The sequence below is a fragment of the Lycorma delicatula genome, chromosome 13, assembly GCF_047948215.1.
Source record: "Lycorma delicatula isolate Av1 chromosome 13, ASM4794821v1, whole genome shotgun sequence".
Taxonomy (NCBI): Eukaryota; Metazoa; Arthropoda; class Insecta; order Hemiptera; family Fulgoridae; genus Lycorma; species Lycorma delicatula.
This window is the reverse complement of record NC_134467.1, coordinates 23,142,736-23,168,004: the sequence shown is the minus strand read 5'-3', so window position 1 is coordinate 23,168,004 and position 25,269 is coordinate 23,142,736. Positions and strand designations below refer to the sequence as shown.

At 31.1% G+C, this 25,269-nt stretch overlaps 1 protein-coding gene and 1 long non-coding RNA gene across 8 annotated transcripts in view; one reads left to right on the top strand and one right to left on the bottom strand.

Moving 5' to 3' along the window:
- Positions 1-25,269, top strand: part of LOC142333720 (uncharacterized) — a 93,071-nt gene that overhangs the window by 34,252 nt on the left and 33,550 nt on the right. For 2 of the 7 annotated variants that reach the window (XR_012758666.1, XR_012758665.1), the window contains exons 2-5: positions 7,543-7,647; positions 8,958-9,118; positions 13,623-13,710; positions 20,420-20,555. This is a non-coding gene — a long non-coding RNA (uncharacterized LOC142333720). Of the gene's footprint in view, positions 1-7,542; positions 7,648-8,957; positions 9,119-13,622; positions 13,715-19,183; positions 19,245-20,419; positions 20,556-25,269 lie in introns of those variants that run through there. The other 5 variants (XR_012758667.1, XR_012758669.1, XR_012758670.1 and 2 more) reach the window with 5 other exon arrangements.
- The window catches only part of LOC142333719 (ectonucleoside triphosphate diphosphohydrolase 5-like), a 65,806-nt gene that overhangs the window by 36,554 nt on the left and 3,983 nt on the right, over positions 1-25,269 (bottom strand). Inside the window, exons 2-6 of the mRNA XM_075381162.1 lie at positions 20,897-20,973; positions 17,842-17,967; positions 6,097-6,170; positions 3,177-3,320; positions 635-746 (exon numbers count right to left, since the gene is read on the bottom strand). Coding sequence (XP_075237277.1) covers positions 635-746; positions 3,177-3,320; positions 6,097-6,170; positions 17,842-17,967; positions 20,897-20,954 — 514 coding nt within the window. The 5' untranslated portion in view covers positions 20,955-20,973. The remainder of the gene's footprint in view (positions 1-634; positions 747-3,176; positions 3,321-6,096; positions 6,171-17,841; positions 17,968-20,896; positions 20,974-25,269) is intronic.

The following is a 25,269-nucleotide window of genomic DNA, read 5'->3' as shown; positions in this document are numbered from 1 at the left end:
GCAGCTGCATCTGATCATTAATCAGGCCAGTCTGTTTATGTATAAAAGAAAAGTGTATTTGTAAAGGAGTCTATGTGTGTGCACGCGTGCACATGTGTGTAAAATGTTATGTAGATTTTGTAAAACGTATATGTTCTGATAGCATAGGTGTTTAAGTGGGTGAGGTAATAGTGGTGTGTTCTTCCTCTTACTATATTTTGCAAGTATAACTAGGCCAGGTTCTGGGATTGTTACTTCTCATAGCATCAAATGCTGAAAGTAATAAGGAAAAATAATAGTAATAAAAATAGTAATGTCTTCTGCGAGAGAGTTAACTATTTCTTATGACCTTACAGTTGAATAGCTCAAAAATACCTGGAATATCCCAGGAAGTAGCAACCTGGAAATTGAAGGGTTCAAATTTAAATAAAATGCCAACATCTCTATAGAGTATTTAAATCAAGCATGGCGTAGGACATAATTACATGCTGTTGGAAGTTTTAGAGGCTAATCAAAATAGTTAATGCAACTTAAAATATAAAAAATAAACTTAAAAATAAATCTCATTACTATTACTACATAGAATTATTTATCCCATTTCTAATAACTTAAATCAGTCTGTATTCCAGACAATAACCAAATAAATCAAACATACCTAGAAGAAAATTAACTGCATACCATGCATAAAAGGCTTCAGTAGCACCATCTATTATTCTAAAAGATCTATCTGTTGTAGCAAAATGTGAAAGTTTAAATAAATTTAATACCTAGACAAAAGGAAATAATAATAAATTAGTATGAAGTTGTTAATACACATAATATTATTGAATTTAAACTTCTGAATTTTTAATTTAAATTTCTGTAACAATACACCAAAGCAAATGGTATAGTAAACTATTAAAAAAAACCATCGAAACATTTGCAGTTGTTTGTTACCACAGCAGAATCAATTGATGTTAATGCTGACAATTTTCTTGAATTAAGCAGACACATGTCAATTTGTGTTAACAAGTGTAATGTTGTATTGATTTGTGTGGCTCATAGGTTTCATCAGATTGGATATTGAAAATCACATTCCTTTGCTTAAGTTTGAATTTGTGTGATTGCAATCCATCAATATAAAACCTTACAATGACTTCTCCTGTTTGATTGGTGCTACAAATAAACTCATTGAATTTCTTAATTTCAAAATGAAATTCTTTTTTCTCGCAGCACATTTCTTCCATTTGAATTATCAGGTAAGCAGATACGTTTGTAGCAGGTTCTTGACCAACACTTGAAGTTCAGAATCATATCTGTTGTTGGATAAATTACTGAGAATCTATTGTTACTTGAAGCTCTTTAACATTAACTCTCCATATTGTTCAGCAGTATAAATCCTGTCTACTCTCTGAATTAATCTTTTAATTTGCCTGAAGTCCCTATCACACAGTAAAAAAGAGTGACCTCTAAGAGGTAAGTAGCATGTCATGTGTCTCTACATGTTTTCTTGTTCAGTGAGGGCCAACAAACATTCTAACCATGGTGTTGTTTCTATTCTGCCCACCACAACCGTCATTAAAGACGATTAAATTTTGCATTTCCTCTGTTTTATGGCTTTATTATAATCTAAAATAAAACTGTAAACTTCATTTTGGGCATTTCTTTCTTATACCCTTGTGGTTAACTCTATATGAGTTATTTGTCCATATTGTGAATGCAAAATGTAAATACCCAGAATTGTCTTAAATAAAAAAATGTCCTGGACTGGTATGTTGGGTATCTGCAAGTTTTGCATATAATCGAATGCTAGATTTACTTTTGAGATGTTAGATGTCTTATGGTCTTAATTTGTTTTGCATTTCGCTTGTGCACTATTAATTATGTAGCAACCATTCTGTTAATGTTGTCACTCAAAGAGATGTTTTTAACTTTTGACCCAGCTCCTCACAAGTTATACATAAATCAACTTGTAGCTATCCAAAAGAATAACTGAAATTTCTATTGTAATAGAACTTATAACAATCACATGACAGTTTTGGCTAGTGGATCAAAGTATTATACAATATTTTTCTAAAGCCTTGAATCAAACATTCTTATCAAGGATAATACTTAGATACTTCTGCATCAGAATATACCTAACTCGATGACCAGCTACTGATGGACGAAGTCATCGTGTAACAGCCAGTCCTGACCTTGAGCAATATCATCATTGTTTTTTTCAGGGCTAAACACAATCTTATGTTGCAAATTCCACAATTGGACTTGCCGCCCTAAATTCGATCTCATTCCTTGAATCTCCTTTAACTAACAAAAGCCGATCATCCTCATAAGCGATGACGCAGCATCGATTGGATAACCTCACTGCATCAAAGAATTCAACAACCCTTTGAACCTTTTGAATAGTGTCAAAAGAAAGAAAGAAGATCAACACTCAAAGAGTAACATCTCAATTGCTAAAATAACTATATAACATGTTCAGCTCATTCTGCGTACAATTACACTTCTGCAGATGAAATAGGGCAGAGGGCCTTGTACAAAAAGATACCAAACACATACTCAGACTCACTAGAACAAACAATGCTCATAACCTTAATACTCATATGTCTATATTATATTATTTTAAGGTCTATTATTATAAGGTATATTATTATTTTATAAGTGTATATATTTCTGATGACCTGTCCTTGTACCAGGCATGCCATGACAAAACATTTTGATAATTTATGATCAGGAGTTCTGAAGTAAATCTTTTAAAATCATTTTACATACAATTTAATTCACATATGTTAATAAAAGTTAAATTTTAGATTAAAAACTTCAATACATCATGTTTTGGAAATATTTCCATGTAGTCAACATATACTTATGTGCAAAATGACTACCACCCAACCCATGCAACAGTTGAACTCCTTATTCAAACAACCATCTAGTAGATTCAAAATTGTTCTAAATTCCTAAAGTAATCGATCAGTTGAACTTTTAAGCCTTTTAACTGCTTTTATTGATAAGGTAGCAACTGAGTTTATTAATTTCTATTGCAATAGTTCTCTTTTTTACTTAAATGACATTTTGTATAATGTCTTATAAATGCTAAAGGAAATACAAAATATGTTTTTTTATTATATGTTGAACAATGCACAAACAAATAAATTAAGCATTTTTTAAAAATGTCTTATGTGTCATATAATATAATAATAATAAAAATATATCATTACTGTTTCACGCAATCCTGTAATTTCACTTTCCGTTAATAACCGCACACCAGCTGTAGCTTTAAGAACTAATAGTGTTCTTTTCCGTTCATCAAATGGCACGAAAGATTTAGCCTTTTCCATTAATGGTATCATTGTTTCCAAACACTGAAATAACAAAAAAAAAGTAATTTTAATAGATGACATCAAACCATTTTTATTTTTTTTTTTTACAATCTTGTTTGTAATATGAATTCGTTATAAGAGACTATATTGCATTTAAAAAACATAGGTTATGTAGTGTGTGACTGGTGTAGGCAATAAGTTAGAGAAATCATATGCTCCAATCATTATCAGTTAATTTTGTAAATAATATGAAGATCAATTTGTTTTATCCTGATTATTTTCTCTCAAGATGAATTTCTAAAAAAAAAACAAAGTTACTGAAATTTCTACCAGTTTCCACTTCTTATCAATATCAGTAGAGAGGTATCTGGACAGAATTCCACAAACAATGTTTTTTGTAATAGTTTTTATTTTATTTAGTAATTTATGACAGTTAAAGAAACTAAGAAGGTTTATGAGCAAAGAATACAAATAAAATATTGGTTTTTTACCAATAAAAGGGTAATTGTCATTTAAAAAAGAATTCATGAAAATTAATTTTAGAAAACTTGTAACTTTTTTAAATTATATACATTGAAAATGAATAATTTATGAAATGTAAGTACTCTGACGTCTATGTTGTTTTTTAATTTATTTCCATTTTCAAACTACTACAGGTTAACGGATAAGTTACAGCCACTGATGAGAGGTAAATTTTTGAAGAATGTGAAAAATACCATGTGTAATTATGATTTGAACTCTGAAACCTTAAGATGGAAGAAAAAAGTTCAGGCAAAAGACGTGCTCTAAAGATAGTATTTTTTACAAAGGGTTTTGCATTTATATAGGTTTAATTAGTAGTTAATAAGTACAATTTAAATGAATGAACAACAAAAAACTACTTATCATCAAGACAGACCGAAGCATTTTATGAATAATTTAAAACAATATCTTCATGTCACTAAATCACAATATTAATGATTTTATTTTTATCAACTGATTAAGAATTTAAATCAATAAAAAAACTTTAATAAATCATACATTTCTGCTGAAAATAAATGGTACTTATGTATTAACGCCACCGCAGCTACAGCTTTATTTAAAAACAAAGTAATCAATCGAATTTCGGTGGAAAATGGGCCGATATAGAGGTTAAAATAAATAAATAAATATTTATTTTATAAATATAATTTAACCAGACTTAACCTACGCTCGCTTCGCTCGCTAACCTTGACTAATTAACACCGTAATTTTTTGAGTATTTATTTAATAAATTCAGTAATTATTGCAATTTGATTATTTAAATAATAAATTAAATAAATACTCAAAAAATTACAGTGTTAATTAGTCAAGGTTAGCGAGCGTAGGTTAAGTTTGGTTAAATTATATTTATAAAATAAATAAATATAAATGACCATTTATATTCTGTTTTGAATCTGTTTCGGCCCATTTTCCACCGAAATCCAATTGACTACTTTGTTTTTAAACAAGGTGTAATGTGCGGTGGTGTTAATATGTAAGTACCAAATAAATTATCAAAAAAATAAATAAAATAAAAAATATTAGGCTTCTGCAAAAGAATTACAATATTTGGTAACTTTTTGTTTTAAGCAATTAGGAAGTTCATTTTTTACAGTAATGGTCAGCAAATATCAGCAATCTTTTACCTTTATATTTATTGGGAACATTTGTAACATAACTGACTTCAAAATTATATTCCATTTCAGTCCAACTTCACTCTATTAACTGTGGTTTGTTCTTAACATCATCATTTCATGGTATTTTTTAGATCACAAAGTTTCACAGAATAATTGAGATTTTCTTGCCTGCCTCCATAAAAAGATTCCAATGGTGGTGAAGATGCAACTTTGAATTGATTGTGGAATTATGCCTTTCTCAACATTATCGGCTAGAAAACCTTTTATTGAGGACATTTTTAAACTTCAAAGCAAAGTACAGTGGTAACTCTTGTCTGTTGGTATAGACCTGTCTCTATTTCCATTAATTTTAGTAAAACAAATAATTGAAGCTTATGGTATTCAGTGTGTAGCAATAATGATTTTATCTGCTAATAAAATCACTCCTTATAATGCTTCAATAATTAATCTACAACAAACTTACAGTTGGAGAATCTAAAATTCAACTATCTCATTTGACAGCTTTGATCCTGATTTGACAGTTATGCCAATCGATATAACCATTGGCACAAAAGAATGGATGCTAAAGAAATTTTAAGAAATTTAAATTTAAGATGTTTTAAGAAATTTTCAATCTCATAAATCTCGGCTAACAAAACATTTTAAATGTTGCCACTCTTGAGACAATCATCCGATTTGGTTTCATGAAGTAAATATATATTTAATCGTAATCTCTTTTAATAGCATCATGAAAACGGATTTAGGATATAGCTAAATTATTTTTGATGAATGAAATATTTCAGCTCCTAACAATACTGTGTGTGATATGCTCAGCATCGTATTTACTAGTGCAAGACCTAAAAGACGTATGCTTTTCTATGTTACCTATTTTTTATACTTTTTTAATAATAACTGTGGAGTTATTAACAAATATTTTGATTACTCTATTGTACGTTTGTCTAAATTTCTGCTCGACAATAAAATGACAGTAATATTTATTTTACTTTAATGGCATTATCAAGCTGCTACGAATTTGCAACAAAATTCTAGCTGTAATGCTACGAGTGAAATTTAGTATTGTCCACATAGATTTTATAAATTACTATCTCTGTAACTAAAAAGTTATCCTCCTAGGTCCCTTGATTGGGTGTTTTAGAATGATTTTTTTGTGAAACTTTATAAGTAAACATATTACAGTTTACCCTTCCAGGATTTTTATGATATGATGATAATCCAGGTTTAAGTTCTTCAGTGAAACTTTTTACCAATTTCAACCCTAGAATAAAAAAAAAATAAAATCAAGAAACATATAACTTAAATTTGAAAAATAAATTAATTAATAATTATTTAATAAATTAAATGATATATATTTTATATTTGATACAATATACATTTAATACAAATGCATTAAACAAATTTTATCAGTAATGGGTTGGTATTCTACTACATGAATTAAAAAAAAAAATTAAAACATGCTTTTAAAAAATTTTAAAAATGGATTACCCAGTAAACACAAATAGAAATTTTTTTTTTCAACAAAATAATATGTATAAAGTTTGTCTATTTTTGCAAGATCACAATGAAAAGCATGGGACGCAACCTCAGTTCATCCAAAGAGATTTACTTGATATTGTATACTAGCAGACTCGGCAATGCTTCTCTATAGCTAGATTTGAGTATATATATATATATGAGAGAGAGAAAGAGTTTAAATAAACACAATTGAAAATTTAATAAAAAAAATTAAAAGACTGAACATTACAGAACTTCACAAATTTTACCTTTCACTTATTCTCCTTCCCCTTTTCCCTTTCACCCTTGTCACTCGCCCCTCTCCCAGTTTCCTTTTTTACCCTTTCCCATTTTCCCCGTTTTCAATTTTTGCCCGCACGTAAATCGGTCCATTAGTTTTTTTGTCTTTAGCGAACACACATACAAACATGCCTTTTATATATATATACATATACACACACAGAATAAAAAAGTCTGTTTGTATATTTGTTTCGTAAATATCTCGACACCGGCTCATACACTGACACCGGTTCATATTCATATTCTGAATATGAACCAAATCGGTCCATAAATATAATTTTTCTAAATATATCAACCCCAGCGCTATCCAGCGGGTCCATTTTTGCAGAGATAATTCTTTCCATGTAAGTAATATGTATTCTGAATACGAGGCAAATCGGACCATAAATACAATTTTTCAAAATTCCTCGACGCCAGCGCCATCTAGCAGGTTCAAACTAATTCAGAACCTTCCCTGGCATGCGTCCAACCATTTCCCAAAGTTTCATCGCTATCAGATGAACGGTTTAGGAAGGCATAAGACATACAGACAGACAAACATTCATTTTTATATATATAGATTGAAGCTATCGTTTCCATTTTGCATCAAAACCCAAGTCGTATTTAAAGAATTTATATGCTGTAAAAAATATGGCAATATTAAATAACAACAAATAATTATTTAAGGCAGTCCATATTGAACAGAAACCAGAAATTCCGGATTTTTTTTCGGTTAGTATCAATTAAAAACTCTTAAGCAGGATATTATTTTTCTAAAAAAAATTGTCAATTTTATTTTAAATAAACTTGTAAAAAGATCTTTTAAATGAGTCAGTAATTTATTAAATATGTTACAGAGCACAAGAATGTGTTTTCTCATACACCTGTACTGAGCTGAGCTTGTTGCCTGGTTTGATGGAGGAGAATATTGTTTTAGGAATAAATAATTACTTTTTGTAGAGGTAACGTACTCTTAAATACAAGCGCATGGATAAGTTCAAATTTTTATTTATTGATTACATACTTCTCTGGTCCTTTTAAATAATTAAATTTGGATATCGATACAGTAATAGTATCTATAAGATGATATATTGTATAGAAAGGTCATATAAAAATTTACAAAACATTTGTTCATGCAATTCATTATGAATCACTTAGATGGCCATTCTTCACCAACCATCCTGAGTAAAACGCAAATAAAAAAAATTATTTGAAATATAAATTCAGAGTCTTGGAATCCCAGATTTGGAAATATCCTAATTTATAGATAAGACATTTTTCAGGTAAATGGCCTGAAGAAAACATAAGATTTCCCAATAATTTTTTTTTTTTAAATGTCATTTCTTGCATTCAATAATGAGGTTTACGCAGCAGGTAAGGGACATTCATCCAGGTTCTGCGATTAGTAGGGAGATATGAACTCTCCTGCTATCCTTACGTTTAATAGTGATGTAGTAAATCTTTCTTTTTCCTGTTTAGCCTCCGGTAACTAACGTTTAGATAATACTTCAGAGGATGATATGTATGAGTGTGAATGAAGTGTAGTCTTGTACATTCTCAGTTCGACCATACCTGAGATGTGTGGTTAATTGAAACCAAACCACCATAGAACACCGGTATCCACGATCTAGTATTCAAGTCCGTGTAAAAATAGCTGGCTTTAGATGTAGTAAATCTAAAATTTTAATTCAAAACTCTAAAGTGTCGGGTAATCTTAACTCTACAATAAAATCATGCAAAAAACTCACTTTATCATGCGATAAGGTGATGTTAATGAATAGTTATTTCTTCTTTTTCAGGGTTTTATATGTATTCAGCTTATAAAAGAATAGAAGCCAGAAGAAAATACAAATATAATTATTAATTAGTTTGTCCTAGTAGTCTTTAATAAATGAAAAAAAAAACTTTTTTTTTACATTTTACCATCATAACTCAATTACTCTTCTGCCTCATTTTATAAAAAAATAATTGTGTGTAAAATTTAAAGAGGATAGACAGGTTCAAAAACAGGTTTTCATAATTTATGCTCTGTAACAAACATTTTAGGAATTATAAATATTAGTAGATAATATCACCAATTAAATAAATTGGCACCAATTATTTTTTTTAATATATATTTTTTTGACCCTATAAAAATTTTTCAAACATTTATAAAATTATTTACATTTTGTTCAATAGCACAATGAAACGTCATATTATCACTTTAATAATAATTAATTACTTTAAATGGTTCTTTCAAATTAATGGAATCTTTTCTTTTAAATGCTTTCAGGAACTAACTGTCAGTACCTTTCTAATTGGAGTTCAGTCGCTACTGTTACCATCTTAATGAGAATGGATATGTGGAGAACTCTGTAATGGAGCTACGATGTGGAAGGATGTAGGAGGCATTAACCTCGCTCCTGAAAGCGGACTGCAGCAGAGAGAGATAGGGTATATTTTCATTAGAAGTTTATTAAATTAGTGAATTAGTTTCTTGATTTTTGAGTAAATCAAGAGATCTTTGAGTGAATTGAATCTTTGGACAAAATTGTCGTCGCTGTAATCAGCACTAGTTATGTCGGTAATGGATACTATTTTTAAACTCAAATCAAGTAATAATCTGAGTGCATAGTCTAACCCTGCAGTGCATGATGATTTTTTTTTATTTTTAGTAAAATAATATGTCTTGTTAAAAACAACTTTCTAATGCCTGGGAAAGTAGTAAAAAAATTTCATTTTGTTTTTTCCTCAGTTTTGTTCGAAAGTTTTGGTTGTGCTAAAAATGGTACTACAGGGTGTCCCATATAAAACGCAACCCATCAATCAGTCATCCATGAAATTTTAAAAGTCAAGCTTACTCCCTTACTCGTTACTGAAATGGACTAGTCCAACATCTGAACATCGCGGTGACGCAGTAGAACACTACCTATAGTAACAACAATGCAATCATAATGTTCAGTGTATTGCTAGAGACAAGATAGTGTTTTCGCTAGATGAATGTGTTTTCATTGTCGAGTCGTACTTCAGTACGAAATCAGCGGTTGCAGTGCAAGATTTGTTTCACTATAAGTACCAAGATAAACCAGCTCCTAACAAAACATCAGTATTAAGGTAAGTCGCAAAATTTAGAGGACTGGTTCTGTTAATAACAAGGAACACAAAAGATCTGCGTCAGTGTTGAATACAGATACAGTCACTGAAATCAAAGACCGATTACTCACCTCGCCAAATAAATCGATCAGACGTTTGTCTGCTGAAATTAATTTGTCTAAATCAACTGTTCATCGGAAGACCAAACGATTACAATTATGACCTTATCACATTCAAACGCTTCATCGACTTCTTGATCCCGACAAAGGAAAATGGCTACAATATTGTCAACGGTTCCATCGATTTCTGCGTGAGGGAATTAATGTTATGGATTCTTTATTTTTCACAGATTAATCACGGTTTCATTCAGATGGCTACGTAAACCACCAAAACAGTAGAATTTGGAGCGCTGTAAATCCCCACGTTTATTACGAAAAACAATTACACCCGCAAAAGTTGGGCGTGTGGTATGCGATATCACAGAAGAAAATAGTCTGCATTAATACACCATTAATGCAGAGCGATATCAGGATATTTTATTTTCGTTCATCGCACTCTTGGAAGAGGAAGACACACTGCCGGCTACAATATGACTGTGTGACATCGCACTACGCAGGTTCAACTTCTGATTTTGTCGAGGAATTCTTTGGTAATCGTGTTATCGGTTGAGGCTTGTGGCCACCAAGATCTCCAGATTTGACTGCGGCCGATTTTTTTCTACGGGGTTACCTCAAAGAAAAATCCTACAGCGACAAACCACGAACACTTGAACGATTGAAAGTCAATATTGAACAAGCTGTATTAAATATCCAGCCACAAACTTTGAAAAAAGTTGCAAGTAACGCTGTAAAAAGAATTGAAGCTTGTATTCAATAAGATGGCAGCCACTTCCAACATTTACTCTAAATGTAAGGTAATGGATGGTAATAATAAAAATTACATTTACAAATGCCTTTTTATTATTTCAATACCTACCAATATAAGGTTGGGTTGCGTTTTACATGGGACACCCTGTACATGCGATTAACTCATTAAGTGCATCAATTTACAATAATTTCAGAAATTAGGTAGTAGGCTTGTCGCAGAACTATGCGATGTTTAAATGTTGTTCATTCCATAAACTAAATTCTTTCACTTTTTTGGTTATTATATACAGTTTATTTTTATTGTTTATGCTTTTTATTACAATTGTAAAAAAAGTGATAAATAAAAATAAAACAGTGTATTTTTAATTAGTATAAATGAAATACTCTAAAACAGTTTTTATCATTTACAAAAACTATAATTACACTTTTTCACATTTAGAAAACGATTTTCCTGAACAACCTGGTAATTTACAGTGCTGGCGCACTTTAGTCTAGACTAGCTGGTGTCCTACTTCTCTTCTTACCTTCTTTGGAGGAATCATTGACACATAGGTCTCTTATTTTCTTTTATGATTGCTTCAATTTCTACACCGGGTCTTCCTCTTTTCATTGAATCTTAACCCTAATTTGCAACATATTCTCTGAATTGAACAATTGTTATTGTATTTGACTGATCTTTAGTAGCATCTGCGATTTAAAACTTATAAAACTCCGATTAAACTCTGACTATTTAAAACAGTAAAATCAAGTAAACGATAAAATGCCCTCGTGTACCATTTTTTAGTTCTCATTCTTATTTTTACAGCGAGCGAAGATAGAGTTTATTTTATCCACTCCACCCGTATGGCAATTATAGACAGCCGCAACCTCAGGACAATTAATTTCTAGAATATTTTTCGATTTTTATCGTATCATGGCACTTTTCTTTCCACACTGACACCAACAAAAGTTGAAAGTAAGGTAACTTTTTTTTATCTTTCCAGACAACATAAGATAAATCAGTACCATCCAGGGAAGCACTGCATTCAGCTGGAAACCCCCTGCTTTTAATTTTTAATTCAGTCTCCATTGGTAATTTGATTTCTGGCAGTGGATTTTTGAACAGAACCCAAAGAATGTATGCCATTTTTTCATATACACCATAAAAGGTACAGTTGTATAAAAACTATCATAATATGTCTTATGATTCTTGTGTTTAGGAATACAGCAACTTAATCGCCTAACTACATTTGCTAAAGCTCCCAAATCTGGTTCACCAGGTAGTATAAATTTATTATTTTCTTGTCCACTGTATAATTTAAAATCATAAGCGTATCCACTTACTCCGCTTAAGACAAACTATTTAAAGACCCAGTTTTGGGGTTTCATAGGAGGATGCTGTTTCCTATAGTTTCTGAACTTAGTCGCACAAAATTGTTCATCAAGTGGTAAGTTCTCTTTAAGAGAAATTGACCTAAACTTGGTAAAGTGTTTAATATGGGCCTGATTTTGTGTAGTCTATCATGACCACCTTCTACACCATTAGATACAGATGTATTCTTATTATTAAAATGCAAAAATTTTCTAATAAATTCAAATCTATTGATTCCCATTGCTTCTTTAACAATGTGACTACCAATATGTACCTTCCAGCAACTACATACATTAAGAAGGTGATCCACAGTCATTAGTAAAATGATCCCTAAGTATATTTTTAAATCTGTAATTGTAATGTTAAAATTTTTGTTTGGATCTGTCTGTATGCAATAAAGAAAGCTTCATTAAGAATTAACCTTATCAGTTCATCATCAAAAAAAATTAAAAAGAACTCATAAGCAGTTCTAAATTAAAAATATCTTCAGGCAATACTGAATTATTTTCAACAAAAGGAAACTGCTTTGGTGACTGGGAATACTTTTCCAAATAACAGGTCTTTCGATGTAGTTTGAAAATGAGCTCTTACTAAACTGAAGTTTTGATGTAGAAGGTGCAGATACATTGTTTTCAGTTGGCAATTAACTGAAAGATCATCAGCATCACTCACAGACTGTATATTTCTTCTATTACTATTTACAAAGCAAAAATTTGTTGATTTTATTTCTTTACCTTTTGGTTCATCTTTCACCAGACCACCTGATCTATGCTGTGCTGAATCCTCTTCATTAAGATTATAATCAGAATCTTCATCTGTATTAATCAGCACAATTTTCACTTAAGTCTGACAGTGGAAAAAGAATATTGTAAATTTCGTAATCTTGTAAAAGTGGAATATCCATTCCCCCAAAACCAAAACAGATTATAATATAAAATGGAACAATGAAGTAAATAAATAGTAGATAGGGTAATAGCGTAATTCTGCATTATCAATATTATTCCTTCTAAGGTCCCAGCTGTATCATTCATATATTAGGCTGTATAAAAATAATATAAAAAACATTTTTTAAAGAAAATTTGAAAGCAAAACCTTGGCAAATTATCAAACAGGTAGTTTTCATTTTATTTTATTCTCAGTGCATGATGGGAAATATCGACACAACAAATTTATTGGTTATGTAGTAGATGCATGTTGTGCCAATTGTGGAACATCTAAAAAATATACCAATATTTCAACAATAAAACTAATATTCTTAAATTTTATATATTTTGGACAGTACATACCTCTGATTTACCATCTGTGGTAAATTTACGTAACTAATACAGAAGGAAAAATATAAGCATAAATTATAGCTGTGACACATATGGCACACTATGCATTGTAGCACTAATTGAAGTTAGATATAAGAAGAGTTTTTTTTTTGGTACCTTCAGTGTTAGATGAAGGCAGAAAGATCACGCTTCTGAGAATTGATTAATTTGATAGTTAGAGGATTTTAAGTTAAGGTAGGCGGTCATGGTTAGAAGAGGCCGTACGAAGGCGATAGTAAATTGTGTAAACTGATAAAATATGTACTGAGGCATGTGAATTGGTGGCACCCTGACAGAGGCAAAAATTAATGACCGTGTTGTTTTATCATGTTTAGAGAGTCTAAAAGATGACCTTCGGTGAAGCCTGTCAGGGGTAGGAACAGAGATGATGTAGCGACTGGGAACGTCCCCAAGAGAAAACACGTAAGTATGTAATTCAGTTATATATTTAATTGTAGTTAAACATTAATATTCAGCTTTATAAACAGTTTCTCATTTTACTCCTGTCATAATAATTATGTCCAATACTACTTTGTGAGTCTAATGGTGATGAATCTTTTAGCAGGACAAATCAATGATATCTCAAATAAATTGAATAAACACTTTATACTATGACAAAACTTTTCAATAAAATTGAAAAAGGAATTCTTCAAATGGTGTGTTATATCTTTACAAATTTACGTAACATTTATATCATATTTTTAGGTAAATCATTGTTATAGACTTTGCCTGGCTCTAAAACAAATAATGTGACTAACGGCCTAAGTAAAAGTCACAATTGTATTCCTTAATGTATGAAATTCTCAACTATTATCCATTCAGCCTGGTTTCGCCAATTGAAACTGAGATCCAGCACCGACCCGATAATATCAAGCTTACAGATAGTGTGCATCGATTCATACTTTGAATGAACATACAAGTACATGATGTACATCGTGCAATTGCTCGCACTGTGGACACATTCCTGAGTCCAGCAGGCCGAACCTTTGCAGCCTGTCCTGGAAAGCACCATGCCCAGAAAGATATTTTGTCACGTTCTCATTCAGGTGTACCCAAGAGGCACCCTGCAAATCAATAACATTATGGAAACAGACCATGCGTATAATAACAGGCCGTAACTTTTTACTTTTATACAGATATTAATACTAGATCTTGGATACCGGTGTTCTTTGGTAGTTGAGTTTAAATTAACCACACATCTCAGGAATGGTCAAACTGAGACTGTACAAGACTGTATTTCATTTACATTTTTGCATTTCCATTAAAAAAAAATTTAATAAATGCCATTAATTTGCAGAAGCTTTTGCAAATTTTTGAATTTCCATTTCGTAAAATTTATTTCATGAGAAAATTATGGTATTTTGTGTTTTCTATTGATAAATTCAGTAATTGAATGATTTTCAAATGTAATTTTTATTTTAATAAATTGGTATAGTTTGTCCAAGTCAAATTGGTACAGATCTGATAATCAGCATAGCTGTATATCTTGCTGCCTAATGAGCATGGGTTTATAATACTACTCGATTAAAGACAGTATGTATACGGTACAACTTTTGTTTATTCCAATCAATGAACAGATTCATATCTTGTATTTATTAGTTACTTATTTAATCGTGAGTTATATGTTATTAAATTAATAATTTGTTTATTAGATACTGAAATAGATATGTTATGAAATATTATGCAGACTAATCGGCTGTTACTGATTAGTGTTTAAGCCTAATGAATTTATTTTTAGTTTTTAACTGTATAAAATATCCAAGCTAAACATGCACAAGATTGATGTTTACTGTTTATGTTATGCTTTTTGCCCTTTGTTCTGGGAGTGGGCGAACAACCGTATGCTAGCTTAGGCTGTGAGTCATACATAAGAAAAATTTCTTTATTCAGGTTTGTGCAAATAATAACCGAACAAGGTGTCATTCTAAACATTCAAATGACACATTAAATCTCTATTTATACAAACTAGTGGTGGGATAAATGATTCTTTTTCAGGAATCTATTCTTTCGGTTTGATTCTCAGAAAAGATTCGTAAAAAAGAATTGTTCGTCTGATTCAATGATTCTTTTCCTTGCCCCCACTACCAGTACTATAAACTCTAATGCGCATGCTCTCTTTCTCTTCTTCACCCATGTTTAGAGGTTCATCTCTCTTGATACTCCTGCTCGACTCAGCTGATGCATATGCATACCTACTTAATGTCTTAGATTCTTCTCTTTTCAACTCTTATTAGACTCCTTAAGAAGGATGATTCGAATCGAATTGAATCGTAACTGAGAAATATTTGGTTTCTTATAGTCTACTCAATTCATTGTTGAGAATCGTAAACAGAATTGGTTTCTCTTGCAAACCAGTTCTCGATTCTTTCGTTCAGTATAAAGAATTGAATCGAAGGAACAACTCGTTCATGATTCTTCCTGTTATTTAATGCAAATCGTTCGTGATTTAACTTGTTTTTGTAAATTATTCTGTTCTAATTTATACTGTATTTACAGTTAAAACTTGCCCAGTTAATTGTGTATATCCAAAGACTGTTATCCGATTAAAGCATTCTTTGAATTTCAATTCTTGAAAGTAGTTGAAGTCATAAGTGAAATTTTAAAAATAATTTATTCACGTTAAATTAGTAAATTTTTTTCAGTTCTATTCTTATTGTAGTGAATTGATTTTATGATTTTGCATATTATGTTTAATTTACTTGGAAAAGACATTCACCACTAAGGCAAAGACATTATACGCAACGTTTTTAATTACATGTTGCGTATGGCGCAGGATTTTCAAAAAGAATGATTTTTCAAATTAAATAACTTTGGAAAAGTATTCAGTTCTCCTCGCAAAGAAATAAAATGCAAAAAGGAAGTGACAAACCCTGACAGTTTTGATTGTAATGCCATACGACATAAAGTGTTAAATTTTTACTTAAACGAGGGCTGCTTGTTTTTTCTAAGGAAACTTATCACAAAATTAAAAACTGATGGGGTATTTAATGGGATAAAGAGTAGCTTGGGACATTTATGTTAAGCATAAACTTCAAATGGAAGAGAATCAGAAATAACATAGCAATTCTTATTGAAAAATATGATATTCAGTACAAACGGTTTGTGTATTTGAATAAAGTTGAAGAAAACGTAGATCGAATTGAAGTAAGACCAACACCGATGAGACTTTAAGTGTTTTGCTGTGCCAATTTCATAAGGAGAAAATGGGAATAATTACCCACGCCAGTAGTGAAATGGATTCATTCCCAACTGCATGACAGTATGGAAAGCCATATCTACTCAGATTATCATTCTCAGATGAACTGCAACATGTTTTTAAATTGGATAAGAGACAATTAATGCCTAACTTGCCAGTAAAGAGTGTCGTTATTTTAGATAATGCTTCTTATCACAATGCTGAAGAAAGCCAAGCACTGAATTCAGCATTAACAAAACAACCACTGATCGACTGGCTGCTGGCTAACAGCTTACCACTCCATGATTATTTGACAGAAGTTCAGTTGTATGAGAAAAATAAAATAAATAAACATCATCTAAAAATATATGAGATGTTGGAGGAAGATGGATTCCATGTTTTACGCCTACCCCCATATCATTGTGATTTGAATCCCTTCGAGATGTTATGGGCTCGGGTGAAGAACCAGGATGCGGCCGAAAATGTACAATGTACGACAGCTGCAACAAAATTTGTCATAAAAATTTAGCAGAGCTCATAGTCAAGGACTGATGAAAATATTGTGAATATGTTAAAAAACAAAGATGAGTATCACAAGCTGCAAGAACCTCCAGAACAGGAAGTTAAACATGTTAATATCAATTTGGTAAGTGAGAGTTCATCAGAAGAAGATGAAAACATGCAGTAGGGAATGAAGTGCTATATATTCAGCAACTTTGTAATTTTTTACTTTAGTTTATTTGTATTATACTGGTGCTAGTTACAGAATTCATAACGAAATACATTATAAAGTAAAGTGTAAAGGTTTTACTGAAAAAAGGATTGCCGGGCAAGTAAAAACAATTAAAAAAACAGAGAAAAAAAAGAAATGTCTACTTTTCAAGGTAATAATTGTATTTAATTTTTTTTTTACTTTAAGTATTTAAAAATAAGTTATGTAAATATTTATATATTGTTTTTTCGGTTATGAATTTATTTATGTTTTTTTTTATAAATGTAAGTCTAAAAATAATTTAAAAATTAATGATGTGAGTTTGTTTATTGAGTAGAATAAACATTACTGTAAAAAATACAAAAAAAAATATATACCATTAATTAGTACAAAAAAATTAGTTAAGTTAAAAATTACTATGAAATAAATAAAAAATTATACTGTGTACGTATATAATAAATTTACGGTATATATATATATATATATATATATACTGTAAAATTTATTATATCGTATATATATTGTCTCTTCCACAAGTAGCATATTATAGCCGTGCGCTGGCTAGGCAACCATTAACTAGATCAGATCTGTGCCAATTCGACTTGGACAAGCTATAACAGTGTAATTAAAGTAGTTTTAATAAAAAAATTGAAATTGGAATAATTACTTGATTTCCCTTTGCGGAATAAAAATCCCACTGCACGAGTACCAGTACTGCCTGCATCAAAGATGACGACATATTTATTATGATTCATTTCATCCATATTACAATTTATAATCAAACGATAAGTGCCTGGAAATAATAAATACAAAATATAATAAAGAAAATAATATTCCGGTTATAAAAGTCAAGTAAAATAAATGAAGTATGCTAAATAAGACAAACAGAATGTCTTTAATAACAAGGATAAAGCAACAAAAATATTGTCTAGTAACAAAGAAAAATGATAAAGCAGTACAGTCTAAAATAATGAAGTCGAGAGAGAATGAGGGAGAGGAATTTCTTTGTAAACGTATACTTTAAGGAAACAGATAATATGAAGGACTTACAATAAGAAAATAATGTCCAGGTTTAAGTATGATGGAAATAGGTAACAAAAGTAAGAGAAACCTGGGAAACTGATAACCTAAGAAAAATGAAATATTTATACGATTCATCTGGCATTAATAAAGTAATAGATAGGCAAAAGTACCGCATTAACTCTTTCACCAATATCTAACGTTACACAACGAGAGAAGAATAAACATTAAAAATTGTACTTTAAGCAGGTTTAAAAGTAAAAAATATTTCATATATGAAATAAACCTTATAAAAAAAATATATCATCAATTTTCTGATGCAAAAATTTCCAAATTTAAGAATCTTCAAAAAGAATAAACAGTTTAATTTAATGAATTCAACAATGTTAGTGAAAAATGGGGTTTATTTTGTGATATACAATCATGCATGCTAATCGGGCACTCCTACCTTAACACCAGTGGTTCCTAAACTTTTTGGAGCCGCAGTGCCCTTGTTCAATTAAAATTTTTCCATGGTGCCCTACCATAAGTAAAAGTATGACTACTCGTCAGTAAGAGATAAAAATAAATAAAACTTGTATCTTCATTATTTTTTTACTTTATTAACATTAAATAAATGTCTTGGTTCAATTAATTATAAAGCTCTTACAATATTTAGCAGTGCCCCTGTGAAGAGGCTGGGTGCATAGTTTGGGAATCACTGCCACACACTACACAGTATTATATAACGTTCATAACGCATAAGTTAATAAATCATTTAAAAGTGAAGTTTACGAGAACTGTTTAAAAAGTTAGAAAGAACACTTGTCCAAGATTCAAGTCAACTGCATATCATTGTATTAAGTTTACTGATAAGAAAGACAAATCATGTGGCAGATCAGTACTTCAGTTAACTGTATTTAAGATCACTGATAGCATTAACAATGATCTTAACTTTAAATAAATTTAATTTAGCTTTGCGGTCTATTATTTAAGTATTGTACTTTCAGGTCTATTATACCAGTCTCACTGCCCATACTGATCTCTATATAACTGGGTTGAGGATCCTTATGCCGTAAAATACAATTAAGTATTCAATGTTGAAGCATACTCCAGCGCCACAGAATGAGCAGCTGGGTAATAAATAAAACCATTGTACGCTTGCGCGACTATATTCCTGATGGTAGGAATTTTTATTTCATTCAAGTCAGATAACCAAGCCGGCTTTCGTGGCATGAGCGGTAGCATCTCAGCCTTTAATCTGGAGGTCCCGGGTACGAATCCCGGTCAGGTATGGAATTTTCACATACGCTAGAAATCATTCATCTCATCCTTTAAAGCAATACCTAATGGTGGTCATGGAGGTTAAACAAAAAAATAAAAAACCAAAAGAACGACCATTTTCGCAACACAAGCAGAATTTTACACACAGTTGTATAAAAGTTTAGAATTTTTTTTTTTTTAAGTAATTAAATAGCTGATATTTATACAGAGCTAAAAGAAAATATATGAATAATTTTGTAAGCCAATTTGAATAACCAAAATACAATAATGTTCAATTTATTTATTTATTTATTTTTGCATTTCAAAATACAAAATCGGAACACTTCTACTGCATCAGTTAAAACATGATTTTATCCCTACTCTTATACTTATTTCTACGCATGCACAGTTTCCTTTTATTTAGTTCTAGCCACTCACTTGGTGACTTGGAGTTTATGGTTCAAATTTTACCAACTTTAATTGTACGGGATCCTCTATCAAGTTATATAGAGATCAGTGCTGTCCACCAATAATCGAATACTCGCTTTAGGGTATCACAAAACTTCATTAGCCAATAATAGTACAATTCATCGCTACTTTTTCTTGAATTACATGCCTTATAAGTTCAGGTTCAACAACATTCGTAGTTTAACAAATGATCTCGCTTTTATTAGGTAATGTAAATACACCTTTTACGTATTTTTGGCAGTGTTTTATTGATGTTCGTGTGCTTTTCTTTAATCTTAATTTAATATTTCCACCGAAGATTAATTATTAAATATATTGATTGTTTTGAGAAGTTTTACATAGTACAAAATTATAAATGAATCACATGACAAGTTACAGAAAAATGGTTGTTAGTTTTTTACATATTTTATTAAATATACAGTAATCACAGCGTTTTAAATTTTATGAAATTGTAATAGGAACGCTTGTATTTTATAAACAATTATCACATTTAATGTTGTTTTATTTTGTTTTAGAAGTTTCATACTGCAGAAGATAATAAATAAAACAAAACAGTAGCTGCAACTTTAGTATATATTTTATTAAGTACACATTAATCACAATAGTTTAAATTCTATAAATTTCAATAAAATATGTTTACAATAATAACAATTTCTATTTTTTATTTTAAGCTCCTTAAAATGATATGATGTAAGGGATTTAAAATAAGATGGGATTAACTTAAAACTAAGACCAACTGTTTTCAAAAACAATTCAGACCTAGCTGAGCCGATAAGACAAGATGGCTGTAGAACGACGCGAAAAAAACATATTGGGCAGTGTGACTATCAAATGAGCTGAGAGGACAGGACGTATGTATCAAACAATATGAGTAGAAGGGGAATATGTTGGCCAGTCTCTAAAGACCACAAAGGGTTAATTTATTTTACTATAGAATTAATCATTTTTCTACTAGTATTTAAATTATTTTAATGTAAATTAGATATATTTACCTTCATTAAAGTAAACAAAAGAAAGCAGTATTACTAATATCAATTTAACGTGACCCATTTTCTCTTCGTTGCCAAATCTGAAAATTACAAAAAAGTAATATATTTTATTTCCGTTTTTTTTAATATATTTTTTTTGTTTATATAACTTTATGTAAATTACAGTTAATTTGAGTTGGACCAAATCAACTGATGGCTGATAAGATGGAAGATTAATCAAACGAAGCCGAGTCGTATTACATTCGTAATGAGGAGAGGAGACTGCCAACGGGTCCATTTCGATGGCGTTCTCAGACTGCATATTCAAATTGTATGGTACATTGGTCTTAATCTTGATTCTTGTTGTCTGACAAGGCAATGGAAAACTACTCTATATTAAGAAGGAGACGTAATGGTTACTGAGCAAGAGATTACAATTTTCATTATCCAACAAACGATTATTGTACACGACAATTCTGAAACCAATTTGGAACTATGGGATACAACAAACGGTGATAAAATTGAGATTATATAGCGATTCAAGAAGAAATTATTGAGGAGCGTCATAGAAACGAGGTGCCTTGGTTCATAAGAAAAGTGAGATCCATGAATGTATATTTGAGTGTATATGAGATCCAGTGTGTATTTGAGGAGAAATATAGTGATTCAATACAAAATATAAATAGCAGCTAAACAACTGCATGAACTATTTAGCATTAACATTCTAAAAAATTGTAAAGTAGTTAGTTGGATAAAATTACTCCGCGTGTTGGATCTGGTTGACTTTAGATGATTTGAGGTGTAACTACGTCAACTTAGTATTTTTTTAGCCTCTCGGAATCACCGTCAGGTGTTACTTCAGAGGATGTATGAGTGTAAGTGAAGTATGTGTAGTGTTGTACAGTCTCAGGTCAATAATTTTTGAGATGTGTGGTTAATTGAAATCCAACCACCAAAGAACACCGGTATCCACGATCTAGTATTCAAATCCGTATAAAAGTAACTGCCTTTACTAGGATTTGAACGTTGGAATTCTCGACTTTGAAATCAGCTAATTTGCAAAGACGCGTTCACCACTAGACCAACCGGTAGGTCAGCTTGGTGTAACCTATTGTATAATTATTTCACCGTACAGTTTTAATTATTATTATTTCATTGTTAATTATATAGTTTTATTTTCATTTTTCTGTCGTTTATTAATTCGTACGATTGTTTTTATTTTGTGTTGAGCTGCCGATGGTATTATTCTTTGATAACTTTACGTGTTTACTTTGAATATTCCGTATAGGTAATTTCTGAGAAGCTTTGATGGAAGCCTCCCTGTATGTGATCGTATTTACTTGTGGAGTTAACTGATAGTAAATTTAATTTCACAGTAAATAAGCCAAGAAATAATATATAAGAAATAAGATTGTATATTTTTGTTACAGTACTTCTTTGTACACCGCCAATACCATTCTAAAATCCTTGATCTGTTATTGCAAATGTTTTCGCTCCGTAATGCAAAGTGATAATTTTTATTCTTACTAGTTATTTAGTAGAGGAAATAAAAACAGGTAAGAAATTATCAGCTTGCATTACGATGAGCAAGCGTACTGCCAGGTTAATTATCTGCAATAACTCGATTGTTTGTAAATGGATTTTTTAACAACTGAGCAGTCATTTTGTTCAAAATGAAATGCTTAATAAATTTTTTGCACAGTGCAGGTGAGGAAGCGATTGATAGATTATACAAACTGGTGTTTAATATTTATGAAAAAGGGGAATTTCCGTCAGACTTCAAAAAAAGTGTTATAGTTATGATACCAAAGAAAGCAGGGGCAATAAATGTGAAGAATATAGAACAATTAGTTTAACTAGTCATGCATCAAAAATCTTAACTAGAATTTTATACAGAAGAATTGAGAGGAGAGTGGAAGAAGTGTTAGGAGAAGACCAATTTCGTTTCAGGAAAAGTATAGGGACAAGGGAAGCAATTTTAGGCCTCAGATTAATAGTAGAAGAAGATTAAAGAAAAACAAACCAACATACTTGGCATTTATAGACCTAGAAAAGGCTTTCGATAACGTAGATTGGAATAAAATGTTCAACATTTTAAAAAAAATTAGGGTTCAAATACAGAGATAGAAGAACAATTGCTAACATGTACAGGAACCAAACAGCAACAATAACAATTGAAGAACATAAGAAAGAAGCCTTAATAAGAAAGGGAGTCCGACAAGGATGTTCCCTATCTCCGTTACGTTTTAATCTTTACATGGAACTAGCAGTTAATGATGTTAAAGAACAATTTAGATTCGGAGTAACAGTACAAGGTGAAAAGATAAAGATGCTACGATTTGCTGATGATATAGTTATTCTAGCCGAGAGTAAAAAGGAATTAGAAGAAACAATGAACGGCATAGATGAAGTCCTACGCAAGAACTATCGCATGAAAATAAACAAGAACAAAACAAAAGTAATGAAATGTAGTAGAAATAACAAAGATGGACCACTGAATGTGAAAATAGGGGGAGAAAAGATTATGGAGGTAGAAGAATTTTGTTATTTGGGAAGTAAAATTACTAAAGATGGACGAAGCAGGAGCGATATAAAATGCCGAATAGCACAAGCTAAACGAGCCTTCAGTAAGAAATATAATTTGTTTACATCAAAAATTAATTTAAATCTCAGGAAAAGATTTTTGAAAGTGTATGTTTGGAGTGTCGCTTTATATGGAAGTGAAACTTGGACGATCGGAGTATCTGAGAAGAAAAGATTAGAAGCTTTTGAAATGCGGTGCTATAGGAGAATGTTAAAAATCAGACGGCTGGATAAAGTGACAAATGAAGAGATTGTGGCAAATAGATGAAGAAAGAAGCGTTTGGAAAAATATAGTTAAAAGAAGAGACAGACTTATAGGCCACATACTAAGGCATCCTGGAATAGTCGCTTTAATATTGGAAGGACAGGTAGAAGGGAAAAATTGTGTAGGCAGGCCACGTTTGGAGTATGTAAAACAAATTGTTGGGGATGTAGGATGTAGAGGGTATACTGAAATGAAACGACTAGCACTAGATAGGGAATCTTGGAGAGCTGCATCAAACCAGACAAATGACTGAAGACAAAAAAAAAAAATAAATAAATAAATTTTGTAATAAGTAAAAATTTAATCAAACAAATAATTGCAAAGATATTTAAGATTGAAAAATTAAAATGGGCGCCATTTTGAAATTTTGAAAGGTGATGTTTTCAATTTTTTTTATTTTTACAACAGGACACTTAAATTTCCAAAATTTAATTAAAATAGGTTTTCCCTTTCTTGAAAGGTAAGTTTTTGTTGAATAACAAAAACTGTTGGACTTTGTTTTCCTGTTGGACAAAATTACGTCCAACAGGAAAACAAAGCAAAATAGGACCGTCGATATGAATTGTTTTGATCATTTTGGTGTCCTGAATCGGTTCCTGAAGTTCAGCGAATACGTCTCTGAACACTCATAAAAAAAAATCGGGTGGAGCTGTCTCAGGGAACACATTTGTTAGTTTAATGTGCAACTTTACAGACCTTGGATGAAGTTCCTCCTAGTTACAGACCGACCAAGAGTTAAACGGGATAACCACCGTTGTATTTTTTTTAAACAAAACAGAAAATTTCCGATGGAGAATTTTAGTTCCTTCATTTGGCTATTCTACAGATAAGTTGGTCGGTCTCTATGTCAGCGAGTGATTTTTAGTGTATGGGATTGAAATAAAAACGAGACATTGACTGCGTACTAAATTTAATTTTAACAAAACAGTCACTGAACGGTACATGATATTTATTTCGACGACAATTTTGTTCAACATTGGTCTCGCCTTGGAAAAAGCATCGGTTTGCTTTTTCGTCAACATGTCTTGGATATATGAGATAAGGTAAAACGGTTTGAGCACTAAATGTTCTCCTAGCAGGACATCCCAAACCATTAGGGGAAGACACCTGCCTAGTAACGTTACTTCATGTGAGAAGTAAGATACTAGACGTAATAAGGTAGAGGTACTCACGCCGTCGGCATCGTTCACTGAGCGCGGCGTGCCAGTTTTGCGACGCCCCCGAAACAGTCTTCGCTCGCTCGGCACTGGTCAACGGGGGGGTACCAATCCATGGCCCATAACCTCCCCTTTTCAGCGATATGCGTAATTTATATTTCCGGCTGACATATTGAATTTATATACTTTTTTACACATAAATATTGTCAAAAATACACTAATAATTATTAAAATCGATCCATCTGGACTGGACAAACTCTAAACATAAATACGCGAATCACCACGCTATCACGTCTAAATTGTGAGAAAATTTTTTTTCTGTAAATAAAAAAATAAAAGTATTAGTTTACAAGAGATTATACTAGTTTTATTAAAAAAGGAATAAATAAAAC